The sequence below is a fragment of the Eschrichtius robustus genome, chromosome 3, assembly GCF_028021215.1.
Source record: "Eschrichtius robustus isolate mEscRob2 chromosome 3, mEscRob2.pri, whole genome shotgun sequence".
Classification (NCBI taxonomy): Eukaryota; Metazoa; Chordata; class Mammalia; order Artiodactyla; family Eschrichtiidae; genus Eschrichtius; species Eschrichtius robustus.
The window spans coordinates 101,630,149-101,653,881 of record NC_090826.1 but is presented as its reverse complement, the minus strand read 5'-3'; the positions used below and the strand labels follow the sequence as shown (position 1 = coordinate 101,653,881).

The 23,733-nt window shown below is 37.7% G+C and overlaps 1 protein-coding gene across 2 annotated transcripts in view; it reads right to left on the bottom strand.

Annotated features, from left to right (window-relative positions):
- The window catches only part of SYCP1 (synaptonemal complex protein 1), a 166,398-nt gene that overhangs the window by 25,163 nt on the left and 117,502 nt on the right, over positions 1-23,733 (bottom strand). Inside the window, exons 23-26 of one of the 2 annotated variants that reach the window (XM_068538146.1) lie at positions 12,450-12,566; positions 11,914-12,024; positions 10,679-10,771; positions 10,080-10,154 (exon numbers count right to left, since the gene is read on the bottom strand). In XM_068538146.1, the coding sequence (XP_068394247.1) occupies positions 10,080-10,154; positions 10,679-10,771; positions 11,914-12,024; positions 12,450-12,566 (396 nt within the window). The remainder of the gene's footprint in view (positions 1-10,079; positions 10,155-10,678; positions 10,772-11,913; positions 12,025-12,449; positions 12,567-23,733) is intronic. The other variant, XM_068538148.1, reaches the window with a different exon arrangement.

Here is a 23,733-nt window from a genome sequence, read left to right as displayed (position 1 = left end):
GCCGTTGAGAAGTAATTGGGTTTGGATGAGGTCATAGAGGTGAAGCCCTCACGATGGGACTGGTACCCTTATAAAGAGTTGAAGAAACCAGCGTTCTCTTTCAGCCATGTGAGGACATAGAAAGAAAGTAACTGTCTTCAAGCCAGGAAATGGGCCCTGACCAGAACTTTACCACGCTGGCACTCTGATCTCAGACTTACAGCCTCCAGAACTGTGAGAAATAATATTTGTTGTTTAAGCCATTCAATCTATCGTATTTTTGTTATAGTATCCCGCAGACAAATACAGAAATCATAAAGATTGTATTCTCTGACCATAATGGAATCAAACTAGAAATCAGTAACAGAGAGACAACAGGAAAATCTTTGAACACATGAAAATTTGAAAACAAACTTTTAAATAATCAATGGGTCAAAGAAGAAGTCTCAAAGAAAAATAAAATTATAAGAACTGAATGAACACAAAAACACAACATATCAAAACATACGGGACACAGCCAAAGCAGTACTGAGAGAGAAATTTATAGTACTAAATGCTTACATTAGGAAAAAGGGGAGAGTGATTTCAGCAAAATGGCAGAATAGGCGTTTTTACCATCCTCCCCATCAAGAACACAGATTTTGACAATCATCCATAGATGAGAATACCTCTGTGGAAGTTCTGGAGTCCGAAAGAGAAGTTCCAGGGAGGAGAAGGAGATGGCGGAAGAGTAAGACGCGGAGATCACCTTCCTTCCCACAGATACATTAGAAACACATCTACACATGGAACTGCTCCTACAGAACACCCACTGAATGCTGGAAGAAAACGTCAGACCTCCCAAAAGGCAAGAAACTCCTCACGTACTTGGGTAGGGCAAAAGAAAAAAGAAATAACAGAGACAAAAGAATAGGGACGGGACCTGCACCAGTGGGAGGGAGCTGTGAAGGAGGAAAGGTTTCCACACACTAGGAAGCCCCTTCGTGGGCAGAGACTGCAGGTGGCGGAGGGGGGAAGCTTCGGAACCATGGAGGAGAGCGCAGCCACAGGGGTGCGGAGGGCAAAGTGGAGAGACTCCTGCACAGAGGCTCGGCGCCGAGCAGCACTCACCAGCCCAAGAGGCTTGTCTGCTCACCCGCCGGGGCGGGCAGGGGCTGGGAGCTGAGGCTCAGGCTTCGGTCGGATCACAGGGAGAGGACTGGGGTTGGCAGCGTGAACACAGCCTGAAGGGGTTAGTGCACCACAGCTAGCCGGGAGGGAGTCCGGGAAAAAGTCTGCAGCTGCCAAGAGGCAAGAGACTTTTTCTTGCCTCTTTGTTTCACGGCGTGCAAGGAGAGGGGATTCAGAGCGCCGCCTAAACGAACTCCAGAGACGGGCGCGAGCCGCGGCGATCAGCGCAGACCCCAGAGACGGGCGTGAGACGCTAAGGCTGCTGCTGCCGCCACCAAGAAGCCTGTGTGCAAGCACAGGTCACTCTCCACACCGCCCCTCTCGGGAGCTGGTGCAGCCGCCACAGCTAGGCTCCCGCAATCCGGGGACAACTTCCCCGGGAGAACGCACGGCGTGCCTCGGGCTGCTGCAACGTCACGCCGGCCTCTGCCGCCGCAGGCTCGCCCCGCATCCGTATCCCTCCCTCCTCCCGGCCTCATTGAGCCAGAGCCCCCGAAGCAGCTGCTCCTTTAACCCCGTTCTGTCTGGGCGGAGAACAGACGCCCTCAGGCGACCTACACGCAAAGGCGGGTCCAAATCCAAAGCTGAACCCCGGGAGCTGTGCGAACAAAGAAGAGAAAGGGAAATCTCTCCCAGCAGCCTCAGAAGCAGCGGATTAAAACTCCACAAACAACTTGATGTGCCTGCATCTGTTGAATACCTGAATAGACAACGAATCATCCCAAATTCAGGAGGTGGACTTTGGGAGCAGGATATATTAATTTTTCCCCTTTTCCTTTTTTTGTGAGTGTATATGTATATGCTTCTGGGTGAGATTTTGTCTGTATAGCTTTGCTTTATAATAGCTTTATTTTATTTCATTGTATTTTATCCTCTTTCTTTCTTTCTATTTTTTCTCCCTTTTACTCTGAGCCGTGTCAATGAAAGGCTCTTGGTGCTCCAGCCAGGCATCAGGGCTGTGCCTCTGAGGTGGGAGAGCCAACTTCAGGACACTGGTCCACAAGAGACCTCCCAGCTCCACGTAATACCAAACGGTGAAAATCTCTCAGAGATCTCCATCTCAACATCAAGACCCAGATTCACTCAATGACCAGCAAGCTACAGTGCTGGACACCCTATGCCAAACAACTAGCAAGACAGGAACACAGCCCCATCCATTAGCAGAGAGGCTGCCTAAAATCATAATAAGGCCACAGACACCCCAAAATACACCACCAGACGTGGACGTGCCCACCAGAAAGACAAGATCCAGTCTCATCCACCAGAACACAGGCACTAGTTCCCTCCACCAGGAAGCCTACACAACCCACTGAACCAACCTTAGCCACTGGTGACAGATACCAAAAACAACAGAAACTACGAACCTGCAGCCTGTGAAAAGGAGACCCCAAACACAGTAAGATAAGCAAAATGAGACGATAGAAAAACACACAGCAGATGAAGGAGCAGGGTCAAAACACACCAGACCTAACAAATGAAGAGGAAATAGGTAGTCTACCTGAAAAAGAATTCAGAATAATGATAGTAAGGATGATCCAAAATCTTGGAAATAGAATAGACAAAATGCAAAAAACATTTAACAAGGACGTAGAAGAACTAAAGAGGAACCAAGCAACGATGAAAAACACAATAAATGAAATTAAAAATACTCTAGATGGGATCAATTGCAGAATAACTGAGGCAGAAGAACGGACAAGTGACCTGGAAGATAAAATGGTGGAAATAACTACTTCAGAGCAGGATAAAAAAAAAGAAGGAAAAGAACTGAGGACAGTCTCAGAGACCTCTGGGACAACATTAAACGCACCAACATTCGAATTATAGGGGTCCCAGAAGAAGAAGAGAAAAAGAAAGGGACTGAGAAAATATTAGAAGAGATTATAGTTGAAAACTTCCCTAATATGGGAAAGGAAATAGTTAATCAAGTCCTGGAAGCACAGAGAGTCCCATACAGGATAAACCCAAGGAGAAACACGCCAAGACACATATTAATCAAACTGTCAAAAATTAAATATAAAGAAAACATATTAAAAGCAGCAAGGGAAAAACAACAAATAACACACAAGGGAATCCCCATAAGGTTAACAGCTGATCTTTCAGCAGAAACTCTGCAAGCCAGAAGGGAGTGGCAGGACATACTTAAAGTGATGAAGGAGAAAAACCTACAACCAAGATTACTCTACCCAGCAAGGATCTCATTCAGATTTGATGGAGAAATTAAAACCTTTACAGACAAGCAAAAGCTGAGAGAGTTCAGCACCACCAAACCAGCTTTACAACAAGTGCTAAAGGAACTTCTCTAGGCAAGAAACACAAGAGAAGGAAAACACCTACAATAAAAAACCCAAAACATTTAAGAAAATGGGAATAGGAACATACATATCGATAATTACCTTAAATGTAAATGGATTAAATGCTCCCACCAAAAGACACAGGCTGGCTGAATGGATACAAAAACAAGACCCATATATATGCTGTCTACAAGAGACCCACTTCCGACCTAGAGACACATACAGACTGAAAGTGAGGGGATGGAAAAAGATATTCCATGCAAATGGAAATCAAAAGAAAGCTGGAGTAGCAATTCTCATATCAGACAAAATAGACTTTAAAATAAAGACTATTACAAGAGACTTAGAAGGACACTATATAATGATCAAGGGATCAATCCAAGAGGAAGGTATAACAATTGTAAATATCTATGCACCCAACATAGGAGCACCTCAATACATAAGGCAAATACTAACTGCCATTAAAGGGGAAATCGACAGCAACACAATCATAGTAGGGGGCTTTAACACCCCACTTTCACCAATGGACAGATCATCCAAAATGAAAATAAATAAGGAAACACAAGCTTTAAATGATACATTAAACAAGATGGACTTAATTGATATTTATAGGACATTCCACCCAAAAACAACAGAATACACATTTTTCTCAAGTGCTCATGGAACATTCTCCAGGATAGATCATACCTTGGGTCACAAATCAAACCTTGGTAAATTTAAGAAAACTGAAATCGTATCAAGTATCTTTTCCAACCACAACGCTATGAGACTAGATATCAATTACAGGAAAAGATCTGTAAAAAATACAAACACATGGAGGCTACACAATACACTACTTAATAACGAAGTGATCACTGAGGAAATCAAAGGGGAAATCAAAAAATACCTAGAAACAAATGACAATGGAGACACGATGACCCAAAACCTATGGGATGCAGCAAGAGCAGTGCTAAGAGGGAAGTTTATAGCAATACAAGCCTACCTCAAGAAACAGGAAACATCTCTAATAAACAACCTAACCTTGCACCTGAAGCAATTAGAGAAAGAAGAACAAAAAAACCCCAAAGCTAGCAGAAGGAAAGAAATCATAAAGATCAGATCAGAAATAAATGAAAAAGAAATGAAGGAAACAATAGCAAAAATCAATGAAACTAAAAGCTGGTTCTTCGAGAAGATAAACAAAATTGATAAACCATTAGCCAGACTCATCAAGAGAAAAAGGGAGAAGACTCAAATCAATAGAATTAGAAATGAAAAAGGAGAAGTAACCACTGACACTGCAGAAATACAAACGATCATGAGAGATTACTACAAGCAACTCTATGCCAATAAGATGGACAACCTGGAAGAAATGGACAGATTCTTAGAAATGCACAAACTGCCGAGACTGAACCAGGAAGAAATAGAAAATATGAACAGACCAATCACAAGCACTGAAATTGAAACTGTGATTAAAAACCTTCCAACAAACAAAAGCCCAGGACCAGATGGCTTCACAGGCGAATTCTATCAAACATTTAGAGAAGAGCTAACACCTATCCTTCTCAAACTCTTCCAAAATATTGCAGAGCGAGGAACACTCCCAAACTCATTCTACGAGGCCACCATCACCCTGACACCAAAACCAGACAAAGATGTCACAAAGAAAGAAAACTACAGGCCAATATCACTGATGAACATAGATGCAAAAATCCTCAACAAAATACTAGCAAACAGAATCCAACAGCACATTAAAAGGATCATACACCGGGATCAAGTGGGGTTTATCCCAGGAATGCAAGGATTCTTCAATATATGCAAATCAATCAACATGATACACAATATTAACAAATTGAAGGAGAAAAACCATATGACCATCTCAATAGATGCAGAGAAAGCTTTCAACAAAATTCAACACCCATTTATGATAAAAGCCCTGCAGAAAGTAGGCATAGAGGGAACTTTCCTCAACATAATAAAGGCCATATATGACAAACCCACAGCCAACATTGTCCTCAATGGTGAAAAACTGAAACCATTTCCACTAAGATCAGGAACAAGACAAGGTTGCCCACTCTCACCACTATTATTCAACATAGTTTTGGAAGTGTTAGCCACAGCAATCAGAGAAGACAAAGAAATAAAAGGAATCCAAATCGGAAAAGAAGAAGTAAAGTTGTCACTGTTTGCAGATGACATGATACTATACATAGAGAATCCTAAAGATGCTACCAGAAAACTCCTAGAGCTAATCAATGAATTTGGTAAAGTAGCAGGATACAAAATTAATGCACAGAAATCTCTTGCATTTCTATACACTAATGACGAAAAATCTGAAAGTGAAATTAAGAAAACACTCCCATTTACCACTGCAACAAAAAGAATAAAATATCTAGGAATAAACTTACCTAAGGAGACAAAAGACCTGTATGCAGAAAATTATAAGACACTGATGAAAGAAATTAAAGATGATACAAATAGATGGAGAGATATACCGTGTTCCTGGATTGGAAGAATCAACATTGTGAAAATGACTCTACTACCCAAAGCAATCTACAGATTCAATGCAATCCCTATCAAACTACCACTGGCATTTTTCACAGAACTAGAACAAAAATTTCACAATTTGTATGGAAACACAAAAGACCCCGAATAGCCAAAGCAATCCTGAGAACGAAAAATGGAGCTGGAGGAATCAGGCTCCCTGACTTCAGACTATATTACAAAGCTACAGTAATCAAGACAGTTTGGTACTGGCACAAAAACAGAAATATAGATCAATGGAACAGGATAGAAAGCCCAGAGATAAACCCACATACATATGGTCACCTTATCTTTGATAAAGGAGGCAAGCATATACAGTGGAGAAAAGACAGCCTCTTCAATAAGTGGTGCTGGGAAAATTGGACAGATACATGTAAAAGTATGAAATTAGAACACTCCCTGACACCATACACAAAAATAAACTCAAAATGGATTAAAGACCTAAGTGTAAGGCCAGACACTATCAAACTCTTAGAGGAAAACATAGGCAGAACACTCTATGACATAAATCACAGCAAGATCCTTTTTGACCCACCTCCTAGAGAAATGGAAATAAAAACACAAATAAACAAATGGGACCTAATGAAACTTAAAAGCTTTTGCACAGCAAAGGAAACCATAAACAAGACCAAAAGACAACCCTCAGAATGGGAGAAAATATTTGCAAATGAAGCAACTGACAAAGGATTAATCTCCAAGATTTACAAGCAGCTCATGCAGCTCAATAACAAAAAAACGAACAACCCAATCCAAAAATGGGCAGAAGACCTAAATAGACATTTCTCCAAAGAAGATATACAGATTGCCAACAGACACATGAAAGAATGCTCAACATCATTAATCATTAGAGAAATGCAAATCAAAACTACAATAAGATATCATCTCACACCGGTCAGAATGGCCATCATCAAAAAATCTAGAAACAATAAATGCTGGAGAGGGTGTGGAGGAAAGGGAACACTCTTGCACTGTTGGTGGGAATGTAAATTGATACAGCCACTATGGAGAACAGTATGGAGGTTCCTTAAAAAACTACAAATAGAACTACCATACGACCCAGCAATCCCACTACTGGGCATATACCCTGAGAAAACCATAGGTCAAAAAGAGTCATGTACCAAAATGTTCATTGCAGCTCTATTTACAATAGCCAGGACATGGAAGCAACCTAAGTGTCCATCATCAGATGAATGGATAAAGAAGATGTGGCACATATATACAATGGAATATTACTCAGCCATAAAAAGAAATGAAATGGAGGTATTTGTAATGAGGTGGATAGAGTTAGAGTGTGTCATACAGAGTGAAGTAAGTCAGAAAGAGAAAAACAAATACAGTATGCTAACACATATATATGGAATCTAAGGAAAAAAAAAAAAAGGCCATGAAGAACCTAGTGGCAAGACAGGAATAAAGACACAGACCTACCAGAGAATGGACTTGAGGATATGGGAAGGGGGAGGGGTGAGATGTGACAGGGTAAGAGAGTGTCATGGACATATATACACTACCAAATGTAAAATAGATAGCTAGTGGGAAGCAGCCGCATAGCACAGGGAGATCAGCTCGGTGCTTTGTGACCACCTAGAGGGGTGGGATGGGGAGGGTGGGAGGGAGGGAGATGCAAGAGGGAAGAGATATGGGGTGGGTATAACTGATTGACTTTGTTATAAAGCAGAAACTAACACACCATTGTAAAGCAATTATACTTCAATAAAGATGTTTAAAAAAAAAAACAAAAGAGAACTTCCAGCACACCATTAGAGCAAAAAAAAAAAAAAAAATCCCAGATTGAACACACTGAAGAAGATAAGAAGAATGGTTTCATTTTACCCACATCACCCCCTCTCCCAAGACAGTACAGCACAGTTCCCAGAGAGAACCTGTCAGTCAGCAATTTTTCTCATGGGGAAAAGTGAGACCATGAAAGTAAGCACCTAGCTTCCCCAACTATGCAGAACACTGCCAAATATTTGCAAACCATATATGTGATAAAGGGTTAATGTCAAAAACATATAAAGAACTCATACAATTCAATAGCAAAAAGCCAAACAATCCAATTTAAAAATTGGCAAACGACCTGAGTAGACATTTTTCCAAAGAAGATATATAAATGGCCAACAAGTAAATGAAAAGGTATTCAACATTACTAATCATCAGGGAACTGCAAATCAAAAGTACTACAAGATATATTACCTCATGCTTGTTGGAATGGCTATTATCAAATAAAACAAGAGATAAATGCTGGCATGGATGCAGAGAAAATAGAACCCTTGTGCACTACAGCTGGGAATGTAAATTGGTTCAGCCCCTACAGAAAACAGTATAAAGATTCTTCAAAAAATTAAAAATAGAACTACCATACAAGTCAGCAATTCTACTTCTGAGACTACATCCAAAGGAAATGAAATTACTATGTTGAAGAGATATCTGCACTCCCATGTAGCATTATTCACAACATCCAAGACATGGAAACAACCTGAGTGTCCATAGACGAAGAATGGATAGAGAAAGTGCAGTATATATATATACAATGGAGTATTATTCAGGCGTAAAAAGAAGGAAATCCTTTCATTTGTAACAACATGGATAGACCTTGAGAGCATTACGCTAACTGAAATAGAGAAAGACAAATACTATATGATATCACTTATATGTGGAATCTTAAAAAACAAAACGTAACTAAATTCACAGAGAAGGGGATTAGATTTATGGTTACGAGATGCAGGGTTTGGGGAGATGGGGAACTGGATGAAGGTGGTCAAAAGGCACAAACATCCAGTTACAAGACAAGTACTAGGGATGTAATGTATAACATGATGACTATCATTAACACTACTGTATGGTACATTTGAAAGTTGTTAAGAGAATAAATCCTAAGAGTTCTCATCACAAGGAAAAAACCTTTTTTTTCTTTGTCTTTCTTTTTCTTAATCTATATGAGATGATGGATGTTAATTAAACTTATTGTGGTTATCATTTTACAATGTATGTAAGTCAAATCATGCTGTACACCTTAAACTTATACAGTGCTGTCAATTATATCTCAATAAAATTGGAAAAAGAACCTGGAAGAAAGAACATTAGGAGTGGTTTAATACAAGGAAGTATTATTCCTCTTTTACTAAAACAGTAGGATAAAGGTAAATATGTATGCTAAAATCGCAGGTGAAGTGAAAGCCACTTAGTCATTTCTCTGACAAACATTTGTCGAAAACAGAAAATTTTCAAAGCACTATGCTCAAATAAAGGAAAGACAAAGATAAATAGACATAACCCCAGCCCTTGAGGAACTTGAAATATAATGGGGCACAGAGTGACATAACTATTTTAATATAAGAGCAAAATACTATGAGAATACTTATATACAGTCAGCTCACCTTTGCAAGATAAAAGATATGTGAAGTTTTCCATAGGTGGAGAAAGGAAGAAAGGAATTAAATGCAGGAAACAAAGTGAACAAATGCACAGAGGTTTGAAATTGAAATTGCATGTTACCTAGGCATGTTGCAGAGTGATTAGGGAGCAGGATTTGGAATCATGCAAAATAAACCTAGATTTGAATTCTAAGCCATTCTATTTTTTTTATTATGTGATCCTGAATAAATAAGCTAACCTCTATAAAAATGGAGATAATAATAAGTATTGTTTATAGAACTGTTATAAGGATTAACTTATATATAAGTAGGATACTCAGCACAGTGAGTTGTCATATAGAAAGAAAAAAAAAGTATTTGTCATTTTAAAGTGTGAGTCAATTCACTTTGTAAATTCCAAAACACTATACAAATATAAGGCATTATTTTTTTTCTGAAACATGATCAATAGCTAAAGAACACATCCAAATACATAAGCACTTTATAATATATGAAATAATATTTCTCAAATATTTATATCTGAAAGCGCTCCTACTCTTAAAGTATATTTATATGTCTTTAATATTTAAACAAGGGAATATGCTAAATACTTCTGAAAAAAAAGCTAATGGGGAAAATTATATTTTTAATCCTTACTCAAATTTATCCTATTATTTTCTAATATGACATGTTTATAAAAACTTAAGTTACACCTAAAACTTAAAATTAGTTACTTTATCTATAATGCCACAAAACCTACTTTTTCTTCTCTTTCTATTTCAAGTTGTTTCTTAGCAGACCGAAGTTCATTTTTGAGATTGGATAGTTCAGTCTCCTAAAGAAAAAGGAACATGAAGCTTATAAGTGCATCCATATATTTCTTAAGACAATAAAAATGCAAACTAGTGTTTCAAAAAAAATTTAGCTTTATACAGAAATAAATTCACTCATGAAATATATACACTTTTTAAAAGCCTACTGATATGAAGGCTCCTAGTTGAATATAACTAAAGATTTCATTTAGACAAATTTTGTATAGTTTGCTCAAAAGAAATGTTTAACACTATGTATACCTCTCCTTCTCATTCTCTCCCAATCTATCTCACTCCTCCTTTCCCAACCTCAATCAGAGCTCAAAACTTATTCGTAACTGGAGTTTATAACTTTTCATTTGAAAAACAGAGTTCATTTTACCATTTCAAAAAAAGATTAGAAAACCACCTACCTATAAGATCTATAACATCCCTTTCATATTTATGATTATTTGATTCTATAGTTCAAAATTATGGTTTTATTTATTATTCTTTACTACCAGCCATGCTGACATGAAAATTGGCTTCTACTGCTATTTGTTCTCACCAAAGATGCTTTCACTGATGACTGTTCTTGTTCTTTGCTCTTATAAAGTCCTAATTCTGAGTCTCTTTCTTCAACAATTTTATCATATTGGTGCTATATTAAAAAGAGAAACCATTTTAGGTATATTAGAAGCCCAAAAGATTACGTTTTAATATGACTGGTATCCTTATGCATTTAATATTTATAAAAAATGATGTTTATGAATTCAGTAATACATATTTGAGCTATTTTTAAATTGTTTCAACTACATTTTTAAATTCTAACAATAAAAGCAATGAAACATAGATAACTGTCTTGGAAATAACCCAAGAGCAAGAAATAATTTTTTAAATTAGAGACACTGAATTTCATAATTTATAAAAAGGCTAGAAACACAGGACCTCTTCAAAAAACAGCTGATTCCAGATCTTGTGCAGGGAATACAAAATGAGTCTTGAATATTTTGTCATAACAGAAAGCAAGAAAGCTGTCACAGATTATTAGGGTCAAATCAAAGGGACCTGCCAACCAGTTCGAAGAGGCTCCCACTGGCCAAAGTTGGGACAATTTAAGTGTCAACAAGGATCAAAACTGTACTGGATTAAGACATACCAAATATGCTTAAATCTATGAGTTCACAATATTACTTAAAATATTTTTTTAAATCCTCATTGGTTACTTCATAATAATATCCTAGCAACAACTTATAAAGATTAATTGGTAGGTATAGCCCACTTCCTCTCCAAATCTTGAAGAGTATAGGGCTTAATTCCCTAAGAGAGTGATTACTTTCAAACAACAATAAAAAATAGAGCACATTCACAAACACAACAAACATTGTCTTTCATCTATTTATTATTGTTTAGCCTAGTATGTGTTAGACACAGGTAGAGGATAAAAATATTATATTTATAGTTATATTTATTTAAATACATATCCTGGGTATGTATTTAAATAAATACAAGGTGGAAAAGTCTATAAGAGACTACTATGAAAATTGAGGAAAAGAGTGATTACGCCTATCCATCAAGACAATAAGGAGAGACTTCCTCAAGGAAGTGACACCCAGGCTCAGCTTCATGTGGCTAAGACTTGAACTTGGAGAAATGAGAGATCAAGAGTATTCCAGCTATAATTAGTCATTGTTGCATAGACAATAATTTTCACTGACAAATCAGAATGCTATATTTTACCATTTTTATGCATAAATATGGCTCCAATTAATAATTTTCATTACACAACAGGAAAAAAATTACCTTATGTTTTTCCATAAGTGCTACCATTTCAGCTATTTTATGTTGACATCGTATATCAATTTCTTTCTGTAATTTTACTGCTTCATCAGCTATTACTTTTGCTTTCTCAACCTATCAAGTAAATTTAAAGTTTTTTGAAATTAATGCACAAAAAACAAATTTAACTTAAATGTTAAATTTAAGTTAAAATGCAGAAATCAAACACCAGGAAATTAGGAAAGACAAGTAGAAAATACATTATTGTTTTGGTTTACTTTAGTTAGGGTCTTCTACCAAGTGAGATGACAGTATAACACTGTAAAGATCATTTAATCTTTTCAAAATGATTATATACTACCCAATACTCAAATACTTAGAATAACAATAATACTTTTAGCTTCTATTAAAAAAACTAATTATCCTTAGTATAAATTTATTAAATCTTCTAAAGAATCATAGTGTTAAAAGTAAGAATTATTACTTTTCTCTTAAAATGCAAACATACAAATATAGGGTTTTAGTATAACAACTTCTCAAACATATTTAGTTTTTCCTACCTGTCCCAAAAGATTTTCTTCTAATAGCTTTTTGTCCTCAATTTCTTTCTGATAGCTGTCAGTCTTTTCTTTAAATTTTTGTTTGGCACCTTCTAGTTCTAACTCTAATTTACTGACCTTTGAATAAAGAAAACAGCATGAACATTAATAAATTGTTTGGATTACTTGAAAATATTCTGTATTCATTTTGTGGTTTTGTGACTCTAAAAAGATGATTTATTCATAGATATTATAGTTGGATCATTTTACTTACAGTTTTCATATGGTGAGATGTGCTTTACTTTTCACAATATCTATCTTTTTCCCTAAAATACATATTTAGCCTTGACAAGTAATATTTTAAAAGCAGCCATTTTTTTATTTTTAATGAATTTTTCAACAATATTTATTTAGTCTCAATTTGCTGTTTTATTACAATAAGTAACTATTCCATTTGGACAGAACACACATGCGATTCAAAGAAAAACCACTAAAAAAAAAAGCTTTATTGAGGTATAACATATGCAAAAAAACTACACGTTTAATGTATACAGTGTGATGAGATTGGACAAATGCATACACCCATGAAATCATCGCCAAAATCAAAGTAATAGACATATCCATCACCTTCAAAAGTTTCCTTCTGTCCCGTTTTTTTTGTCATAGGAACACTTACATGAGACTACTCTCTTAACAAATTTTTTTAAATTTTGTGCATATTTATTCCTTCTAATAGATAGTGTTCAGGTTCTTTTTAACTGATGCCTATTTCTTCCTATCCTCCTAACCCTGATACATTTTTAAAATGTTTTTTATTGTGGTAAAAGTCACATGATATAAAACATACTATTTTAACCATATTTAACTGTACGGTTCAATGGCACTAAGTACACTCACATTGTTGTACAACTCTCACCATCATCCACCTCCCGAATATTTCACCTTCCTAAACTGAAACTCTACCCCCTTTAAACATTAACTCCCCATTCTCCCTCCCCACCCCCTCTACCCCCCAGCCCCTGGCATCTACCAATGTACTTTCTGACTCTATGAATTTGACTATTCTAGGTACCCCATATAAGTGGAATCAAACAGTACTTGTCTGCACGTAATGTATACTGGAATGTATTTTTAAGGCTAACTTAATATATGTCCTGCAAACAGATTGTACCTTCTTTTTTTCCCCCCTGTGCTATACATTAGGTACTCACCAGCCAACTACTTCATACCTAGTAGTGTACATACGTCAGTCCCAATCTCCCATTCCACCCCACCCCTCTCTTAGTGTCCATACATTCGTCCTCTACAACTGTGTCTCTATTTCTGCTTTGCAAATAGGTTCACTTGCACCATTTTTCTAAATTCCACATACATGCGTTAATATACGACATTCGTTTTTCTAACTTACTTCACTCTGTATGACAGTTTCTAGGTCCATCTACGTCTCTGCGAATGGCACAACTTCATTCCTTTTTATGGCTGAGTAATATTTCATTGTACCACATCTTCTTTATCCATTCCTCTGTTGATGGACACTTAGGTTGCTTCCACGACCTGGCTATTGTAAATAGTGCTGCAATGCACACTAGGGTGCATGCATCTTTTGGAATTATGGTTTTCTCTGGGTATATGCCCAGTAGTGGGATTGCTGGGTCATATAGTAGTTCTATTTTTAGTTTTTTAAGGAACCACTATACCGTTCTCCATAGTGGCTGTATCAATTTACATTCCAACCAACGGTGTAAAAGGGTTCCTTTTCTCCACACCCTCTTCAGCATTTATTGTTTATAGATTTTTTGATGATGGACATTCTGACCAGTGTGAGGTGATACCTCATGGTAGTTTTCATTTGCATTTCTCTAATAATTAGTGATGTTGAGAAGCTTTTCATGTGCCTCTTGGCCATCTGTATGTTTTCTTTGGAGAAAAGCCTATTTAGGTCTTCTGCCCACTTTTGATTGGGTTGTTTGTCTGGATAGTGAGCTGCATGAGCTATTTGTATATTTTGGAGATTAATCCCTTGTCAGTTGCTTCATTTGCAAATATTTTCTCCCATTCTGAGGGTTGTCTTTTTGTCTTGTTTATGGTTTCCTTTGCTGCGCAAAAGCTTTTAAGTTTAGCTAGGTCCCATTTGTTTATTTTTGTTTTAATTTTCATTATTCTAGAAGGTGCGTCCAAAAAGATCTTGCTGTGATTTATGTCAAAGAGTGTTCTGCCTATGTTTTCCTCTAAGAGTTTTACAGTGTCTGGCCTTACATTTAGGTCTTTAATCCATTTTAAGTTATTTTTTGTGTATGGTGTTAGGGAGTGTTCTAATTTCATTGTTTTACATGTAGCTGTCCAGTTTTCCCAGCACCACTTATTGAAGAGGCTGTCTTTTCTCCATTGTATATTCTTGCCTCCTTTTTCATAGATTAGTTGACCACAGGTGTGTGGGTTTATCTCTGGGCTTTCTATCCTGTTCCATTTATCTATATTACTGTTTTTGTGCCAGTACCATACTGTCTTGATTACTGTAGTTTTGTAGTACAGTCTGAAGTCAGGGAGTCTGATTCCTCCAGCTCCATTTTTCTTTCTCAAGATTGCTTTGGCTATTCAGGGTCCTTTGTTTCCATACAAACTGTAAAAATTTTTGTTCTATTTCCGTGAAAAATGCCATTGGTAATTTGATAGGGATTGCATTGAAACTGTAGATTGCTTTAAGTAAACAATACAGAATTGTTGACTACAGGCACTATGTAGTACAGCAGATCTCTAGAACTACTTTATCTTGCATAACTGAAACCTACACAAATTGAAAAACAACTCCCCATTTCCCCCTCCCCCCTAGTCCCTGGTATTTACTTTTCTAATTTCTGCTTCTATGTGTTTGACTATTTTAGGTATCAAGCAGTATTTGTTCTTCAGTGACTGGCTTTTGTTGCTGAATTGTAAGTATTCTTTACATATTCTGGATATTAGATCATTACCAAATAATGACTTGCAAATATTTTTTCCAATTCTGTGGTTTGTCTTTTCACTCCCTTGATAGAGTCCTTTCATCCTCTGATAGTGTCCTCTTGAACATTATCAATAGAGTGAAAAGATTCATTGCAATCTCTACCCAAATTCCAACTGCTTTTTGTCGGAACAAATTGATCCTAAAGTTTACAAGGAATTCCCAGGGACCCTGGATAGCCAAAACAATCTTGAAAAAGAACAATGTTGAAGGACACATAATCCCCAATTTTAAACTCACTACAAAGCTACAGTAATCAAAACAGCATGGTACTGACATAAGGTAAACATATGGATCAATGGAATAGAATAGGAAGTCCAGAAATAAAGCCATACAACTATGGTCAACTTAGAATGACAAGACAATTCAATGGAGAAAGAATTGTTTCTAACAATAAGAATGACAAGACAATTCAATGGAGAAAGAACAGTTTCTAACAAATGTTGTTAAGACAAATAATAAGCACATGGAAAAGAATGAAGTTGGACTCTTACCTCATATCACATTACAAAAATAACTCAAAATAGATTAAAGATCTACATGTAATAGCTAAAACCAAAAACTCTTAGAAGGAAATAGGAGTCAAAATTCGTGACAATAGATTTGGCAATAGATCCTTAGATATGACACTAAAAACACAAGCAACTAAAGAAAAACAGTTAAAATGGATTCCATTAAAAAGCATACTCAGTATTACTGAGATTAATTTTCTATAAAGCATCAACACCTTCAAGTTCTATTTTTTCCATATATTTTGTACAAATATTTACTAATATAATAATTATCAAAACAAAGAGGACCTTGGGACTTCCCAGGTGGTCCAGTGTTAAGAATCCGTCTACCAGTTCAGGGGACGTGGGTTCGATCCCTGATCAGAGAACTAAGATCCCACATGCCTCAGGGCAACTAAGCCTGTGCACTTCAACTATTGAGCACAGGGACCACAACTGGAGAGCCCACATACTGCAACTACAGAGCCCACGTGCTCTAGAGCCCGCACACCGCAACAACAGATCCCGTGTGCTGCAGCTGAGACCTGATGCAGCCAAAAATTAAAAAAATAAATAATAAAATAAATATTTTAAAAAAGAGGACCTTTAATTAGCACCCACTCTCCAGAATCACTTATGGCATTAGGACTGAATTAGAATTGAGGAGGGGGTAGAGGACAGTGACAGGAATTGGGGAAGGGAGGCATGGGTAATTTAATAATGAAACAGACTGTATTCTGTACCCATGGAAGAACCACCAACTTTATTTTTCTTAATATTTATTTATTTATTTGGCTGTGCCGGGTCATAGTTGCAGCATGTGGGATCTTCATTGCTGCATGCGGGATCTTTTAGTTGAGGTGTGAGGAACCTTTAGTTGTGGCACATGGGTCCTTTAGTTGCAGCATGCAGGATCTTTAGTTGTAGCATGTGAACTCTTAGTTGTGGCATGTGGGATCTAGTTTCCTGACTAGGGATCAAACCGGCCCCCCTGCATTGGGAGCACGGAGTCTTAGCCACTGGACCATCAGGGAAGTCCCACAATCACCAACTTTAAAACACAGAACATTATCAATGTTGATAAAGGCTTCTGAATGCCTCTGTTCATTAGTTTCCCCTTCTGCTCTCTCAAGTGTAACAAAGATTCTTAATATTCATGAGTCCCTTCCCCTTTTTTATAGCTTTACTGCATAATGATATATCAGTATTTCAGAGTTTTTTGTTTCAGACTCTATATAAATGTTTTCTTAGTATGTATATTTTTCTGTCTTGCATTTTCACTCAGCAGTAGGTTTTACATATTCATGTGTGTATAGTTCCTTTATTTTCTCTGCAGAGTAGTGTTCCATTGTATGAATATACCATGGTTTACTTATGTACTCAACTGTTCACAGACACTGAATTGTATCCAACTTGGAGATAATACACACGATAATGGTGTGACTATTCTCAAAAACATTGTCTCCTGGTACAAATGTATAAATTTCTCTATATCCAGATCTGAAATTGCAGGTTGCATGTTCAACTTTACAAGATAACGACATTGTTTTCCAAAGTACATGTACCAATTTAAACTCCCAGCAACAGTGTGTGAATATGTATATCAATTTGGAGAGAACCAGCATTTTCACATAAATGGTATATTGTTAAAATTACATTTTCTAATAGCTTGTTGCAGATGTTTAAGACTAGTAATTTTTTCTGTGTAATGATTATATATCTATCAACCTTACTAAACAACTCAATACTTTATTAACTCATCTGGAGATTCTTATAGATTTTCTACAAATGCAACTCCAATCTAAAACCATCTGAGTCTGAAGTTTGTTTTGTTGAAAGATTTTAAACTGCTGATCCAATCTCCTTAATAGGACTATTCAGGTTAATTATTCTTTTTGAGATTGTTTTGGTTAATCTACTTCACTTTATATTTTTTATATCTTTCAAATATATTGGCATAATAATGTTCATAGTAAAGGTATTAACTTCAGACCTTCATTAAAAAAAACACATGTTGTAATTTCTAGATTAATAGAATTGTGGTTAGAGGACATATTCTGTATGATTTCAAGCCTTTGAATTCTGTGGCCCTATACATGATCATTTTTGTTAACTATCTGAGTGTTCTTGAAAAATATGTTTCCTTCACTTTTTGATCTAAAAATGTCCTTATTTCTCCAACATAAAAGAGAGACATGTTGTGGACATAATTCAAGGTTGATCTTTTCTCTGTACTTGAGAATATTGTTTCACTGATTTCTAACTTCCACTGTTGCTTGCTAAGATGTCCATGGTAAATCTCTTGTCATTCTTTCATTGGTGATCTCTCATTTCTCTCTAGCTACTTTTAAGACCTATGTGTGTCTAACATTCTGTAGTTTTACTGTACTAAGTCTAGTTCTGGATTTATTCTAATTTTTCCTTCTAGGTATCCATCAGTCTTCCTATATCTATGAATTCATGTATTTCATCAATTCTAAACATTCTTAGTATTTATTGCCTCTCCCCAATTCACTCTATTCTTTCCTTCTTCCTGGGCAATACAAAACCCTTATAAAAACAAATTCATTAAAATATGTGACAATAATAAGAGTATGATAGCATATAAGTTAGACATGAGAGAGAAAGGAGATTACGTATTCTGAAGCTAAAATGTACCAGTAAAAAGGACAAAAATTATGAACTCCAGCTGTATGTTGTTCATAAGAGACACATCTAAAACAAAGATATAGAAAGCACAATAGTAAATAGGTTGTTAAAAATACCATGCTTAACACAACATTGTAAATCAACTATACTCCAATAAAAATTTTAAATAAATAAATAAAACCCTGCAAACACTAAACACTAAGAAGAAAACTGGTATAGTTATAACAATAAAAAAGAAGAATTATTCTCTAAGGCAAGAAAACACTATTACATAGATAAAGTGAGTGTCTTTAAAGTGGAAAAAAAGTTCTATTATGTATAGAATATACAGAATATATATAGAATATATATTAAGTATATATATAAAGTTCCACATTGTATAATAAAAAATTACGTATATTATAGTATGTACCTAATAACGTGGTATTGAAAGAAAAACTGACAGAACTGCAAGGAAGAATAGAAATCCACAATCATCAAGTGAGATTTTTTAACACATCAATCTCATTCAAGTAATAAAACATGAAGAAAAAAGAAGTAAAGATATAGAATCAATAAATATGCAGAAGTTTAAAGAATATGACTATAATCTTGACCAAATGGAACACTTCACCCAACAACTGTAGAATACACATTATTTTCAGATATATGGGTGTGTTTATAAAAAGTAACCCTATATTGGGCCATCAAGAAAATGTCAATAAATTCCAAAGTACTGAAGTCATACCAGAGTGTGTTCTGTAATACAATGTGCTTATGATAGAAATCAATTCCAAAAACATAACATGCCGTTAAGCTCAGAAACTGAGAAATATAGGAAGGTATTGAACAAAACAATACTAATTTAATATATATCTAAACCTATGAGACACAACTACAACAAGCTTAGAAGGAAATACATTGCCTTAAAATGTGTACACTGGAAAGACTGAAAATTAATTATCAAAGAATTAATATCAAATTGGAAAAAGAACATAATGAAAAAACAATAAAAGGAGGAGAAAATAATAAAGAACAGAAATTAATGAAACAAAAACAAGCACCCTACAGAGAAGATCAAAAAATCCAAAGTTGTGTTTTTTTAAAACTTCCAAAATTGATAAATGCCTGGTAAGACTGACCAAGAATAACAAAAGGCATAAATAACCAGCATCAGGATTGAAAAGAGGACAATACTATAGATGCTACAATTTTCAAACTATAGAAAATGTAGATTAACAGGGCAAAATCCCCCCAAAATATTATTTACTAAAATTGAAAGAAATAGTAGGATACAAAATGAACATACAGATATCTGTTGCATGTCTAAACACTAACAATGAACAAGCAGAAAGAAAAATTTTTTTAAAATCCCATTTGAAATCGCAAAAAATAGAATAAAATACCTAAGAATAATCTAAATAAAGAGGGAAAGACCTGTACTCAGAAAACTATAAGACACAGATGAAAGAAATTGAAGTCACCACACAAAAAAATGGGAAAACATACTAAGCTCAGGGATTGGAAGAATTAATACTGTTAAAATGACCATACTACCTAAGGCAATCTACAGATTCAGTGCAATCCCTATCAAAATACCAATGGCATTTTTCACCAAACTGCAACAAATAATTTTAAAATTTGTATGGAAACATGAAAGATCCCAGATAGCTAAAATAATCTTGAGAAAGAACAGCAAAGCAGGAGGTATCACACTCCCTGACTTCAACACTGTACTACAAAGCGACAGTAATCAAAGGAGCTGGCACAAAAACAGACACATAGATCAATGGAACAGAATAGAGAGTCCAGAAATAAACCTATGCTTATGTGGCCAATTAATCTACAACAAAAGAAGAACACACAGTGAGGAAAAGACAGCCTCTTCATAAATTGTGTCGAGAAAACTGGACAGCTACATGCAAAAGAATCAAATTGGACTATTTTCTCACACCATATACAAAAATAAACAAAATAGATTAAAGACTTAAATGCAAGACCTGAAACCATAAACCTCCTAGGAGAAAACATAGGCAGTATGCTCTTTGACACTGATCTTATCAATATTTTTTTTTGGATATGTCTTCTCAGGCAAGGGTAACAAAAGCAAAACTTAAACAAATGGGAATCAAAATAAAAACTTTTGCATAGAGAAGGAAACTATCAACAAAATGAAAAAGCACTCTACTGAATGGGAAAAAATATTTCTAACAATATATCTGATAAGGGATTAACATCCAAAATATACAAAGAGCTCATACAACTCAACATCAAAAAAAACAAGCAACTCGATTAAAAAATGGACAGAAGACCTGAATAGACATTTTTCCAAAACAGACATGCAGAAGGCCAACAGGCAGATGAAAAGATGCTTAACATCACTAATCATCAGGGAAATGCAAATCAAAACCACAGTGAGGTGGGGAGGAGTCAAGATGGCAGAGTAGGAGGACATGGAGTTCACCTCTCCCAACGAATACATCCACAAATGGAACAATTCTCACAGAGCACCTGCTAAACACTAGCAGAGGACCTCGGACACCTAAAAGGACAAGAAAGATTCCTGCATAACTCAGTAGGACGAAAGAAAGGAGAAAAAGAGGAAGTGGGATGGGACCAGTGCCCCTGGTGGGGAGCTGAAGAAGAGGAGAGGTTCCTGCACCCAGGGAAGCCCCCTCACCAGTGGGGAGATCAGCTGGGACACAAGGGGAACTTCAGGGGCTCGAAGGAGAGCACAGCAACCAGTCTGTGGCAGGCATCACAGAGTGAGACCTACACAGATGGTCCATGCCACAGCCCTGCACGCCCCAGCCTGAGACATGTGTCTGCCACTGCGGGCGGGGGCTGGGTGCTGGAACATGGGGTTTGGAGAGCAGACCCAGGGAGAGGTCTGCTGTTGGCTGTGAGGAGACAGCCTGAAGGGACGGGAGTGAGGAACTCCGCAACTGGGAACGTTCGTGGAAGAAGCCTGGGGCACCATAGAAGCGAAGCATCGTTGTTGAGTGGCACATGAAGGGCGGGGCTGTCATTGCAGCCTCTTTCCCCATGTGCTGGCCCTTGCCTCCATGGGCATTAGGAGGAGCTCCCGCCTGAGCGGACCTGCATGCCCTGGTCACCGCCTCAGCTCCCCCCAACCTGTCTGGGTGGGCTCACATACCCAAATCGCCACCCCAGCCCCCTCTGGCCAGGGCAGGCTCATGTACTCTGGGGCAGCCTCGGGAGCAGACACCGGTGGGTGACCCACATGCAGATGTGGAGCTGAAACCAAAGCTGAGCCCCAGGGGTTGTGTGACTAAGGAAGAAGAGCTGAAATCTCTCCTTGAGGCTGTGCAAACCACAGATTTACACCCCCGTTGCCAGCTTTGTAAATTCAGCACCTGTGGAACATTTGAACAGACAATGAGTGCTCCCGCAGATGAGACAGGTCTAGCTTTAGCAGGTGGAGGGTTTGTGGGCACATACACGCAGGAGTTAGGCTAGGCCAGAGTCTGAGCAGCCTCCATAGCTCCAACAGTGGGTCCAGGTGCACGATTACTGCAGTCCTTGGACCTGACTTCAGTAGGTCTGCGGTGGTGGCCTGGTGAAAACAACGCCTAAGAGACACCAGGGCCAATCAATTGCCGGCATACCCACAGTTAAGGTGGGCCACGAGCACTGCCAACAAAAATGTAATTTGTGAGCCTACACAATGGGTAAAAGGTGACACAACAGGGCATGCTCACAGGTGAACAGTTTCAGAGGAGTAATATTTAGCGGCATCTCTCCCAGTGGGAATGCTCCAATCCTGCCTACCTAGCACTGCAGATCAGAAACACAGCTCCAAAACAGATCTGGGGGCCTCTACTCCAAGAACTAGGGAGCAAACCCTGCCCCTGACAGGGCTGTGACAATCACAGAGCAAAGGGGAGGCCCCACTCAATATCCAGTGCAGGCTCTGGTCACCACAACCTCCTATCAAGGGGATAACGGCCAGCATACACTAGGAAACAGGTGGCAGACATCCATACTAAAAACAGCCCTCAAACCAAAAAATATTAAACACACAGAGACTACACAAGAATGTTCCCACATAAAAATAGCCCTCCAACACAGTGTGAGGCTCTGGCATCGGGAGGAAGAACCACCAGAGCATTTGGCTTTGAAGGCCAGTGGGGCTTGAGTGCGGGAGCCCAACAGAGCTGAGGGATACAGAGACTCCATTCTTAGAGGGCACACACAGGGTCTCATATGCACTGGGACCCAGCACAAAGCAGTATCTCCATAGGAACCTGGGCTAGACCTACCTAGGGGTCTTGGAAGGTCTCCTGGGGAGGCACGGGTCGGCTGTAGCTCACTTGGAAGCAAGGACACTGGTTGCAGAGGCCTCAGGAAATATTGATCAGCATAAGCACTCCTGGAAATTCCCATTTCAGCACCAAGACCCAGCCCCACAAACAGCATGCAGGCTCCAGCGCTGGAACATCTCAGGCCAAACAACCAGCAGGATAGGAATACAACACCACCCATCAGTAGACAGGCTGCCTAAAGGAGTACTGAGCTCACAGCCACCTCAAAACATATCCCTTGACACAGTCCTGCCCACCAGAGGGACAAGACCCAGCTCCACCCACCAGAGGGCAGGCACCAGTCCCTCCCACCAGGAAGCCTCCACAAGGCCCTGGACCAAACTCTTCCACCAAGGGGCAGACACCAGAAGCAAGAGGAACTATGATCCTGCAGCCTGCGGAAAGGAGACCACAAACACAGAAAGTTAGACAAAATGAGATGACAGAGAAATATGTTTCAGATGAAGGAAAAAGATAAAAACCCACAAGAACAACTAAATGAAGAGGACATAGGCAACCTACATGAAAAAGAATTCAGAGTAACAATAGTAAAGATGATTCAAAATCTCAGAAAAAGAATGGAGGCACAGACCAAGAAGATACAAGAAATGTTTAACAAAGAGCTACAAGATTTAAAGAACAGAGATGAACAATACAATAAATGAAATGAAAAATACACTAGAAGGAACCAATAGCAGAATAACTGAGGCAGAAGAATGAACAAGTGAGCTGGAATACAGAATGGTGGAAATCACTGCCACAGAACGGAATAAAGAAAAAAGAATTTAAAGAAATGAGGACAGTCTCAGAGACCTCTGGGACAACATTAAATGTACGAACATTTGCATTATAGGGGTTCCAGA